The sequence below is a fragment of the Carica papaya genome, chromosome 4 (assembly GCF_054855325.1).
Source record: "Carica papaya isolate Zhongbai chromosome 4, ASM5485532v1, whole genome shotgun sequence".
Taxonomy (NCBI): domain Eukaryota; kingdom Viridiplantae; phylum Streptophyta; class Magnoliopsida; order Brassicales; family Caricaceae; genus Carica; species Carica papaya.
In genome coordinates, this window is record NC_142312.1 from 23,545,034 (window position 1) to 23,557,791 (window position 12,758).

General features: G+C 36.2%; 1 protein-coding gene across 3 annotated transcripts; it reads left to right on the forward strand.

Moving 5' to 3' along the window:
* The first annotated feature begins 5,374 nt into the window (after positions 1 to 5,374).
* On the forward strand, positions 5,375 to 12,263 carry LOC110818308 (putative phospholipid-transporting ATPase 4). 3 transcript variants are annotated; one of them, XM_088218232.1, is made up of 11 exons: positions 5,375 to 5,602; positions 6,236 to 8,178; positions 8,288 to 8,398; positions 8,623 to 8,899; positions 8,983 to 9,071; positions 9,178 to 9,265; positions 9,332 to 9,568; positions 9,733 to 9,858; positions 10,463 to 10,561; positions 10,725 to 10,916; positions 11,010 to 12,263. In XM_088218232.1, the coding sequence occupies exons 2-11, from the start codon at positions 6,356 to 6,358 to the stop codon at positions 11,682 to 11,684; spliced, it is 3,717 nt and encodes a 1,238-aa protein (XP_088074358.1). In that variant the 5' UTR covers positions 5,375 to 5,602; positions 6,236 to 6,355; the 3' UTR covers positions 11,685 to 12,263. The 3 variants fall into 3 exon arrangements, with proteins under 3 accessions (XP_088074358.1, XP_088074359.1, XP_021902819.2); XM_088218233.1 differs by having other exon boundaries at positions 6,356 to 8,178; XM_022047127.2 differs by having other exon boundaries at positions 5,377 to 5,602; positions 9,359 to 9,568.
* Positions 12,264 to 12,758: the final 495 nt, after the last annotated feature.

Consider the following 12,758-nt stretch of genomic DNA (forward strand, 5'->3'; position numbering starts at 1 on the left):
CAACTCTCAAAAATGATGAGAAAATGGAGTAAATCCATAATATCAAGTCTCTGCCAATGGGTTGCTCAAATTTCAGGACAGGGTGTGTGTTCTAAGTAACAGTAAACTGAAAAGGGACATCCTGAAAGTACTAAAATGTATCAAAATATGCGATCCTGATTTTGGTAGAGCGGAATAAAAAGAGAGATAACCGATTTTATTTTGAAGTGTCTGGTATGTCAACAAGTTAAGGTAGAGCATCAATGCCCAAGTTGGCTACTTCAGCCATTACCGATCCTAGAGTATAAGTGAAAACATATCACAATGGACTTCATGACAGGGTTGCCTAAGGCATACTTAGGACATTATGATATTTGCGTAATTGTCAACTAACTCACCAACTCTTTTCACTTCTTGACTATTAAGATAACTGACCCATTGGATAAGGTAGTAAGAATATATATCTGGGAGATCATTAGGTTACATGGAGTTCCAATGATAGTGATATCCGAGAAAGACCCTAAGTTCACTTTCCGATTTTAATCTAGTTTTCAACAAGTTATGGGGATGAAACTATCATTCAACACCGCATTCCACCCTCAAACCGATGGATAATCAGAGATGACGATTTGTATCATAGAGAATATGCTTCAAGCTTGTGTTCTAGACTTCGGAGGTAATTGGAATGATTGCCTACATTTGATAGAGTTCGCTTATAATAATAATTATCAAGTAAATATCTGTATGGTCCCGTATGAGGCATTATATGGTCGACCTTGTAGGTCACCGATCTACTGGGAAGAGGTGAGCGATGAGAAATGTTTTGCCCGAATCTTGTAGAGGAGACTACAACCAAGATAGTTAAAATTAGAAAGAACATCCAGACAGCTCAGAGCAAACAAAAGAGTTATACGGACACCCGGATGAGAGATTTGAAATTTGAGATAGGCTTTCTTAAGGTCACCCTTTTTAAGGGAATCAGCAGGTTTGACAAGAGCAAAAAATTAAATCTCCGGCACATTGGGTCATTTGAGATCTTAGACAGGATTGGTGCAACCGCCTACAGACTGCCACTACCTCTAAAGCTGTCCAGAGTCCATAATGTGTTTCATATGTCCATACTACGTAAATACAATTTGACCCCTCACACATTATGTCCCATGAGCCTCTTTCACTCTAGGAGGATCAATCTTATGAGGAGGTACCAGTAGACATTGTAGACTGAAAGATTAGAGTACTTCGCAATCGAGAAGTTTCTTTCATCAAGGTCCTATGGCAGAACAATATGCAGGAAGAGACCACTTGGGAAAGAGAATCAAGCTTCAAAGCTCAGTATCCCTAACTGTTCGACTGAGTGAGAGAGTGACCAATTTGAGGGACTAAATTTTCTTAAAGATAGGAGAGTTGTAATACCCGAGCTCAAAAATTAGTCCGAGATAATTTTTTTATTAATTTATTTATAAAATAATTATTTAATTTATTATATTTTAATTTTATTGAATTTTTTATAAAAAAAATGAATTAAGGACGAAGTTGAAAATAATTTTGAGAAGAAGGGGTGAAATTTTGAATTTGGGGAGTATTTTTGAAAGAAAAATTAGAAATAGGGGGTTAAAATACAAAAAAAAATCGACCATATGTGATAACCCAGTCAGTAGCCACGACGAATCAAGACGCACCATGTGCGAAAACACGCTAACGTCAGCACCACGCGGGGGGCTACGCGGGTGATCCGCATGCCAACAATCTGACAGTTCAGAATTGATCCCGCGTATGTGGATGGCCTAGTTGTATTTCCCTTTTAGGCTTCATCGGACAGACGAGATTAAATGCTATGAAGAGACGTGATTCGGCCACGCCATCAGCCTAAACGGGGAACAATCGAACGATTCTCCTCGCTCCATGTCAATGTAGCCGTCAACCCCTGTCGGAGAAGAAGAACCAGACGCGAAAGAAGAAGGCCGACCACCAACTGCCACCACACCGGAGCCACTACCGATCACCAAAAAAGGTAAAATTTTCTCCTATCCGCTTGGAATTTAATTCTGAGCCTCCCTGTGGCCATATCGGAGGAAGAGGTACGGTGGGTGAGCCAAAAATGACGAGTAAAGTCCAGCAGAGCTGCCGTGGCAAAAACTCTAAAATTCTTCCTATGAGCCACTTCCCGTTTTTCGTTTCACACGATTTTTTGACTATTGTATACATCATTCCTTTCTATGCAGGTTAGCCAGAGAAGAATCCCCAACCGCAAATGAGAACTGGCAGAACCGCTGCACCCGGAGACCCCCGCCAATAGGTTTGGTTTTTTAGTTTTTCTGGTCAACTAAGGCTTACTAACATATTTTTTCGCAGGGATGCGTGTAAAGTCTGCCAAAACTGGCTAAAACTGACTAAAATCGGCTAGTCCGAGGTAAATTACTATCGTGGGTGGCGGAGCTGGCGTCAGAGCACGACGGTGGTGTCGTGCCGAAACTCTAAAATTGGTCGAAAAAGATTTTTAACATCAATTTTGAGTTTTTTTTTTTGTATTTTTATGTATATAACGAGTATTTTAAGTTTTCGCAGGAAAAATTCAAAACAATTCGGGACTTATTAAGAGGCATAGTAGAAAGTTTAGCATTTTAAAATACTAATCCGGGTAAAGATTTTTCACATTATTTTCTGTTACGGTAAATGAGGGCTTAATAATTGATAATTGTGTATTTTGTAAAAACTAAAAAAATTCTAACAATAATTACAGGTCACTAGTGTTGCTGAAAAACTAGTCAGTGTATGTTTGCCCTAAGCTCATGTGTGTTGCCTATTTATTTTCTTGTACTACCTAAATTACTTGTTGTTCTGTCGTATGATTTAAATTATCACATTTAATCATTTTTTCGTTATTGATTTTATGATTGTAATTCTTATTTGATTGACTGAGTTGAAAATAAAGGCCCTGAGTATGTTTCTATGTTATTAAGATATGAAGTTATATTGTTTGCATGAATGTCTTTTGATTAATCTATGAATATGATATGAGAGGTTGGTATGCGCTTGGTGTTTGTTTTGTTGATAGAGATTTTTACGTGAAAGAGTTACTGGGTATCTTGGGAAAAGGCGGACGGGGCCAGTACATAGAAAACTCTACCGTCAACGTTATCTCAATCGGACAGGGCTGAGAAGTTGGTGTTTGTTCACTTGTGTGTAAAATTGAAAAGTTGTACAGACATTGGTTTTCATAGATTGATTTTTGAAAAACTCGTAACGATAAGTATGGAATAAACGATTTTCTTTATGATAAATGAATTTATTTAAATTAAGGGCTCAATTAGTTATTTTATGATTTTTGCCAACCTTCGTTTTTCGTATAAGTGATTAACGTGATATTATTACTCGATTAGTGTAGCTCACCATTCTATTAACCATTTCAGATCAAGAGAACTAGGGTCCAGATCCCGATCAGCAAGAAGGTTGTGAGTAGTTTATCTCCCGGACCTTTTCGAAAGCTAGTGAAAGTTAACCGCAGGATATTTATCTATTTGCTTTAAATAATTTATTTGCTTCTTTTTATGAACCACTGTAGGTAGGGACATTCTCGTAGTCCCATTGGATATTCTAATTTACTGTGTAAGGAATGAAAATATTAACATTATTATTCGCTTCCACATCTAAGTTATAAATTTACTTTATTTAAGTTCTCGGTCCTTTACACTATAAATTTAGTAAACATCAAAAATCAATACTTAAAAATCTAATATTATACTAATTAATTGTTGTTATATAAAGAATATACATGATGGTGACTACAAAAAGAACATCCTCTGATATTCGTTTTTGATGATTGTACAAAAAAGACGATGGTCAAAACTTAGATGCACAAATAAAAATAAGATGATGGTTACTATAGAAAAAGTATGTTCTTATGCCACAAGGCAATTGCATGTATGCTGAATGGTTAAAGAAAATAACTAATTTGATGAAAACACGATACATTAAAGATGAATATAGATAAGAGCAAGTGATAAGACATAAAAAGAGAAAAAAACTCTGAAGTAAATTTTATTTACATTCCTAATTTTATAGTAATAGAACATATGTAAATATATATAAAATAATAATAATTATTATTTTTTAAAAAAAAGTATTAAAATATTGTATGTTTAATATGTACTATGTTTAATTTATTTAATATATGAATAAACATGTATGTCAATTTTCCAATCAAATAATCTAAAGTTTGAATTCAGTCATTTAGTTAAATGAGTGTTTTTTAAAAGATTCGAATTTATTATTCACTAAATTTAGAACAAATTTGAGTGTAACGAAAATTGAATTTTTTTTTTTTTTTTTTTGCATTTTTGTTACCGAACTTTGGATACAAACACTAGAAAGAATATAGTCAAAATGTTAAGCCAATGATTGGAGATTCTTTTATATAGCAAAAGATTCTTAAAGCTTCTATTAATCTTAGAAAGGGTGTTGTTATTCATGTAACGAATTGAATGGATATAAATACAAAAATTTATGCATGTAAATAATAATTAACAATCTTGTTTGTTTCTATATGTATGCATCCACATAAAATTGATTAGCAAATATAATTTTATATAGGGCGGCAAAGGCATAAGAAATTCCGCTAATAAATTTATTTCCACAACATATTACAAAAGCCATTTGGTTGAGTATAATAATACAATTAAGAATTTGATGGAATCAAAATATTAATAATAAAATGTATTTAAAAAAGCAAATTACTACATTAATTTCTAAATTTTTTAATGAAAAGAAAATAAATTTGTTAGGCATTTAAAAATTGACCTTAATTAATTAATTATTATTATTATTATTTAAAAATATATATATATATATATTACATTGATTTTATAAGTTCAGCTGGCGGATAAGTATGGGACGCCTCTCCGTAGGTCCCACGCCCCTACATTTTCAAATTCATTTAGTATTTTGAATTTTTTAATAGAGAAAAAAATCAGAGCCGTAGATTTTATTTAAAGGTCAGTAGGCTTCAACGGTTATGATGAAGGTACTAGCTGGGTGGGGGGTCCACTTGGCACAACTGCTTAATTAAAACACAAGATTCATGCCACCTGGCAGTACCTAATTTCTCACTACAAAATCGCATTATTATTATTTTTGATTAATTTCTTTTTAATTTTTAATAATAATTTGTTATGTAGAGAACACACGTCTTCCTCGACTCTGTCCGTCGTCTCCGGCGTGAAAGCCATTTTCTCCTTTATTCTAAAATTAATTTAGGAAAAAAAAAAAAAAAAAAAAAGTAGATTTGCCAAGTAGGACATGTGGGACCCACGAAAATACGAAAATGGAAGACTGGTTCTTTTCTCCGTTTTTTTGTTTTTGTTTTTTGGGAAAAGAAAATTTAAACGTGAAAGAGAGATGAGCAAAATATAAATATACCCCGGAAATTCCTGCATTGCTTCGGATATCCAGCCGGAGAGAGAGAAGCCCTCTTTCTCCTTCCTTTTCTCTCGACAAACGCAGACGGACCGGACCTTCTCTCTCTCCTCCATTTCTTGATCTGCTCATCTTCACCACCTCTCCTTCGTCTTTTTCATGCCTTTTTCTTAATTTTTCCATAACATCAACCTGCCCCTCCTCATTCCAGGTACCTTTCTTCTCTTTCACACTTTTTTTTCTTTTTTCGCTTCAATTTTTCTGGGATCAATTTTAAGGTTTCAGTACGAAAGAATCTGACTCTATTCAAGATTGCTCTAAACCTTCAGCTGGACATTCTTTCTTTGTTGTTTTATTTCATTAACCGTCAGTCTTCTTGATTTCCTGTTTTGGATATTTGAGTTGAATGTGCGCGCAATTGGTTTCGGAACTCAAGCTCTCTGTTTTGGTTATTTTCTATGTTTTCCCCCTTTTCCATAAGCAAAAGGAAATTAATGTAATTCAATTCCCTTTGAATTATTTTCTCGGGATTTAATATTTCTACTGCGATTGTCAATGTAGATTCTCTTGCACTCTGTGTGCGTCTCCTATAAAATTCTCTTTGCTTCTTCAAATCTAATGCTTCACGCAACCTTCGATTTTGTTTGTCCAAAATTATTTTCATGTTCAGGTTTTTGATATGGCTCCCCGAAATAATTTTACTATCATTTTTCGGATTCGGGGGTGAAACACCAAACTTCTTTTCCCCCTCCCTTAAATGATGGGTCTTTCTTCTTGTAGTTTTTTTTTTTTTTTTTTTGAAAGAATTTGTCAAGTTCAGTTAATCTTCTTCCTTTTCGTCTAGATTGGTGTAATCATGGAATTTGAACAAGTGGCATCATCATCACATTATTGGTGAAGGGGATTCGACTTTCTTCTCCATGTTTATGTGCTAATGATATTGATCTGAACTAAAATTTTGAAGATGGCACGAGGCAGAATAAGGGCAAAGCTGCGGCGAAGCCATCTTTACACATTTGGGTGTCTCAGGCCAGTTACCACCGAGAGCCAGGAGCCACATTCAATTCAAGGGCCCGGTTACACGAGAATTGTATATTGCAACCAACCTCATATGCATAAGCATAAACCTCTCCGATATTGCTCTAATTATGTATCTACCACCAAGTATAATTTGATCACTTTCTTGCCTAAGGCGCTTTATGAGCAATTCAATCGTGTTGCCAATTTATACTTCCTTGTGGCTGCAATTCTGTCTGTATTTCCTATTTCACCGTTCAACAAGTGGAGCATGATTGCTCCATTGATTTTTGTTGTTGGGCTGAGTATGGCAAAGGAAGCTCTCGAAGACTGGCGCAGGTTTATGCAGGATATGAAGATTAATAGCCGGAAAGCTAGTGTCCATAAGGGAAATGGTGTTTTTGGTAATAGGGCATGGAGGAAACTTCGAGTTGGAGATGTGGTGAAAGTAGAAAAGGATCAGTTCTTTCCAGCTGATTTGCTCTTTTTGTCATCAAGTTATGAGGATGGGATTTGCTATGTGGAAACTATGAACTTAGATGGTGAGACAAACTTAAAAGTGAAGAGATCGTTGGAAGTAACCTTGCCTTTGGATGATGATGAATGTTTCAAGAATTTCACTGGAATGATAAAATGTGAAGATCCAAACCCCAATCTTTATACCTTCATTGGAAATCTGGAGTATGAGCGACAGGTTTATCCTCTTGATCCTACCCAGATTCTTCTAAGAGATTCAAAGCTCAGGAATACATCTTATGTCTACGGGGTGGTGATATTCACTGGTCACGATAGCAAAGTTATGCAGAATGCGACCAAGTCCCCCTCAAAGAGGAGCAAAATAGAAAGGAAAATGGACTATATCATATACATCCTTCTAACCCTCCTTGTTCTAGTCTCGTTGATCAGCTCACTAGGCTTTGCCTTGGAAACGAAATTTCACATGTCAGACTGGTGGTACTTACAACCCCAATTTCCTGATCAATCATATAACCCAAGCAATCCTGCCATTGCTGGAATGGTCCATCTGGTCACTGCTCTTTTGCTTTATGGCTATTTAATACCAATCTCACTGTATGTTTCAATCGAGGTTGTAAAGGTTCTGCAAGCAACTTTTATTAACCAAGACAGACACATGTACGATGATGAAAGTGGAATTCCTGCAAATGCACGTACATCAAATTTGAACGAAGAGCTTGGCCAAGTAGATACCATCCTCTCTGATAAAACGGGAACTTTGACCTGCAATCAGATGGATTTTCTCAAGTGTTCCATTGCTGGTACTTCGTATGGTGTGCGCTCTAGTGAAGTTGAAATGGCTGCAGCAAAACAAATGGCTGTTGATCTTGAGGAGCAGGGTTCAGCAATATCTGGTGTTTCCAGGGATAAGACCAAAGTGCTAGGTTCATGGCAGAGCAACAAAAGAGAATCAGAAATTGAATTGGAGACTGTTGTGACTTCTAAAGATGAGAAGGATCAAAAGCTTCCCATCAGGGGGTTTAGCTTTGAGGATAGCCGTCTCCTAAATGGAAATTGGTTGAATGAACCGAACATAGATGTCCTTATGTTGTTTTTCCGGATACTATCTGTTTGTCACACTGCCATTCCTGAGCTGAACGAAGAGACTGGTATTTATACATATGAAGCAGAGTCTCCTGATGAAGCAGCATTCCTTGTTGCAGCAAGAGAATTTGGTTTTGAGTTTTGTAAGAGAACTCAATCAAGTGTGTTTATCCATGAAAAATATTCGTCTTCAGGACAACCAATTGAAAGGTTAGCAATCTAAATGAGTTACTTAAGATTTTGTACATGGTTACTATTAATTTCCCTCAAACTCGGGATTTTTCTGCCATCTTGATTATCATTTTTGGAAATCTTACAGGGAGTTCAAAATTCTAAATTTGTTGGATTTCACTAGCAAAAGAAAACGAATGTCTGTTATTGTGCGTGATGAGGAAGGTCAGATTCTCCTTCTGTGTAAAGGTGCTGACAGGTTAGCCTCCCAATTTCCCTTTTAAATTTAACTTGTCTATAAGAATTTTTAGTGCCTACATACACGAAAATCCACATAAGTTAGCAGCTTCCTTAATTGGGAGGTGGGAGTTGCATATCTGTTTTAGATTTCTAGGAGCAAAGAGCATATCATAATCTGCACAATTTTGTTGGCTTAAGCATTTCCATATGGCATACATTGTTCCTTTGCTTAAATATTTGCAGCATCATTTTCGATCGGCTGTCAAAGAGTGGAAGAATGTATGAGGAAGTTACCAGTAAGCATTTAAATGAATATGGAGAAGCTGGGTTACGCACATTGGCCCTTGCATATAAAAAGCTTGATGAGTCTGAGTATTCTGCATGGAATAATGAATTCCTTAAAGCAAAAACTTCTATTGGAGCTGATAGAGATGCGATGCTTGAGCGTGTATCAGATATGATGGAAAGAGATTTGATCCTTGTTGGCGCTACTGCTGTGGAGGACAAATTGCAAAAAGGAGTATGCATTATCATTGCTCTAGATAAGTAGCTAGATTTGTCCTATTGGTTTACCTCAACTTAAGTCCTTTCTCTTTTATATAGGTGCCTCAGTGCATAGATAAACTTGCGCAGGCTGGTCTCAAGATCTGGGTTTTGACGGGGGATAAAATGGAAACTGCAATCAACATAGGGTTTGTCCATATAACTTATGTTAATAAGTACACATCAAAAAAGGGGTATTTCCTGGAAGTTTCTCAATCCAACTAAGTCAATGGAACATTTTTTTGCATATTGCAGATTTGCATGTAGTTTGTTACGACAAGGCATGAAGCAGATCTGTATAACAGCAATGAATTCAGATTCGTCGAACCAAGATTCCAAAGAGGTATATATATTACTTCTAATAAATATTTTAGGAACCCTTTCAGGAAATTGATACATTTGATGTTAGACCTTGTTACTCTTTGTTACCAAGCAGGCTGTGAGAGAAAATATTGTGATGCAAATTACCAATGCTTCACGGATGATCAAGCTGGAAAAGGATCCCCATGCAGCATTTGCTTTGATCATTGATGGGAAAACTCTAACTTATGCCTTGGAGGATGATATGAAGCATCAGTTCTTGGCATTGGCAGTTGATTGTGCATCCATTATATGCTGTCGAGTTTCTCCTAAGCAGAAGGCCCTGGTAGAGTTTTCCTTTTCTATCAGTTTCAATTACCCTCTTTTTGACCAACAAATAGAAAAACCCATGTTCTGCCTTCATTGACTGGTTTTTCTATCATCATAAGATCTACAATTTTTATTATTAGTTTGAGTTTAGGGCTTATTTCTTGTAATTTATTGTGCAAGGTAACAAGACTAGTAAAAGAAGGAACAGGGAAGACCACATTAGCAATTGGTGACGGAGCAAATGATGTTGGCATGATTCAAGAAGCTGACATTGGTGTAGGCATCAGTGGGGTGGAAGGTATGCAGGTTAGTGACTTGTGCTTTCCTCAAATGCCACCTCTGGAAGCTTTGTGGCCATTTCTTTTGGGGGCTTTAAAACTCCCCTTTTAAGACCAGATATAGCATTTTCTTGTTCTAAATATATAGGACTATTATATCTTTTCTCATAGGTCTATCGTCAGCAATATCAAATTTTTCTGGCACATGTTTGAATTGCACTAGGGAAAAGGAATTTCATGATTGTTTCTTTCTAAGGCTTTAAGGCTAAACTGACTTGGCTAGTCATCTATTTTCATGTTTATTATGTGCATGTATGTCCCCAGTGGAGACTGGCTTTGGCTACTTGGAATTTTCACCTGGAAGTCCCTCATTAGAATGTCTAAAGCTAAATGTACTTTCCATTGACATGTCAATCAATAATCTATCTTATATATTATTTGACCTCTGATGTTAAATATTCTCCCATTTATATATCAGTTATTTATTTATTTCTTTTGTGGTTCATGTCAATTGCCTATGTTTAATTGATGCGTTTAACTATGTTCTCCCTCTAACTGTTTACATGATGGGTCAAGCTAAAGTACACTTATACGTTTTCTTTAAACTTAAAGTTTCTTGATAATTTTTGCAGGCTGTTATGGCTAGTGACTTTTCCATTGCCCAGTTTCGGTTTTTAGAAAGACTTCTTGTTGTCCATGGACACTGGTGCTACAAGAGGATAGCTCAAATGGTACAAACCAATGCCTGTTTTCTTGTTTTATTTTATGAATAGGGGAATTATTTCTGCTGCATGCAAACATATGAGCATCATCTGAAAATGCTGTGCTTTTCCATATACTTGAATCTTCTCTAATGGTGAATTCCTTCTGTAACCCGGGATATTCTGTATCCAGATTTGCTACTTCTTCTACAAAAATATAGCATTTGGTCTCACCCTTTTCTACTTCGAGGCTTTCACCGGCTTCTCTGGGCAATCTGTTTATAATGATTCTTATTTGTTATTGTTCAATGTCGTGCTTACGTCATTGCCAGTCATTTCCCTTGGAGTGTTTGAACAGGATGTTTCTTCTGAGGTTTGTTTACAGGTTAGTCTAACTATTAACTACACCTTTTTCAGTGCTATTTTCTTTTTTCAGATTAGCAATGTTTACTCATGCATATACTTTTCTTTTTTGCAGTTCCCTGCACTGTATCAGCAAGGACCTAGAAATTTGTTTTTTGATTGGTATCGGATACTTGGTTGGATGGGAAATGGCGTCTATTCTTCTCTTGTAATATTCTTCCTTAATATTGCCATTTTCCATGATCAAGCTTTCCGTGCTGGAGGACAGACTGCCGACATGGATGTTGTGGGTACCACCATGTTCACTTGCATTATCTGGGCTGTGAATGCACAGATTGCACTGACGATGAGCCACTTTACATGGATCCAACATCTTTTAGTCTGGGGCAGCATCGCCACCTGGTATATTTTTCTAGTACTTTATGGCCTGATGCCTCCCAGTATTTCAGGGAATGTTCACGAACTCCTTGTTGAAGCTCTTGCATCTGCGCCCCTTTACTGGATAGCCATGTTCTTAGTAGTAGTTGCTTGTAATCTCCCTTATTTCGCACATATATCTATTCAAAGAACTTTAAATCCCTTGGATCATCATATCATCCAAGAAATAAAGTACTACAGAAAAGACGTGGAGGACGAGCGCATGTGGACCCGCGAGAGGTCCAAAGCAAGACAAGAAACCAAGATTGGATTCACAGCAAGAGTAGATGCAAAAATCAGGCAGTTGAGAGGGAAGCTGCAGAAGAAGCAGTCGACCTTGGATGTACAACATGTGATGCCCCCATCATCATGATGTCCATGAGTATCGGGGATTGGCATCAAGATTTGTTTTGGTTTTCGGCCGTTTGCAGTTCAACAAGAAGGCATTCTTCTGATTCATTTTTGGAGATGATTTATATCCAGTAAAGTTGGGGTGGTTCAGATCCCGTTCCTGGGGAGCTGTTGTTTGTACACTATTTAAAGGAGTCGAGAGTTAAGGAGGTTGTTTGAAGATTTGGTGTCAGCATCTGCTTTTCGTGTTCTTGGCTCTTTACATGTGTATTTGACTGATGAAACATTTAGATGTATAGTAATAGTAATGCAGGACACAAAAGCGAGTAGAAATGTCTCTTGGCAGCCTATTCTTAATACATTTTGCGAGTGGTTATAAGAAATTTTGTTAAGATCAGATCAGCTCCTTAAGGCATACAAAACGATGCTCACCGTATAAAGAAAGCCAGATTTTCTTCTTAAATTTTTGAGGGGAGACGTGCAAACGCAGTGTCTCCTAATGTGAAGGTGAATCAGATGAAGAAGATGACAAGAGTTGTAATTTGAATCTTCTTTCGGTGCATGTCTTCACCATTAAAGATTTATTATTATTATTCTTGAATGATCTTGTGATTCTTTTTATTTATGGGACTCTTAACAACATTCTTCCAATCATTATATTAATAATCTTACCAGAAATTTCAAATGTTTTAAATTTATTTAGGTCTCATCCATCTTATGTACCTGATTTTTATGATAATTAATCTACAAGAAACTTGTTTTCTTGTGTGTGTGTGTGTGTGTACATATATATATATATATATATATCTATATTATATTTTGTATTACCTCACCCTAATTAGCCATGCAATTACATGTAAATAATAATTTAATTGTTGTAGTTAAATAAACTTTTATAATAGAAAATTTAATCTTAAACATGAAATTATACAAATTAAGGTTTTAAGGACTTGATTGAAAGAAAAATTAAAAATTAGCGACTCTGTAAAAATAAGAAAATGAATACGTTTTCAAGAAGACGGGGCCAAACTATAAATAGTAGAAATAGGTGGACAGATGGCGAAAGATGGGAGCGGACGGCCAGGATTCAACCGCT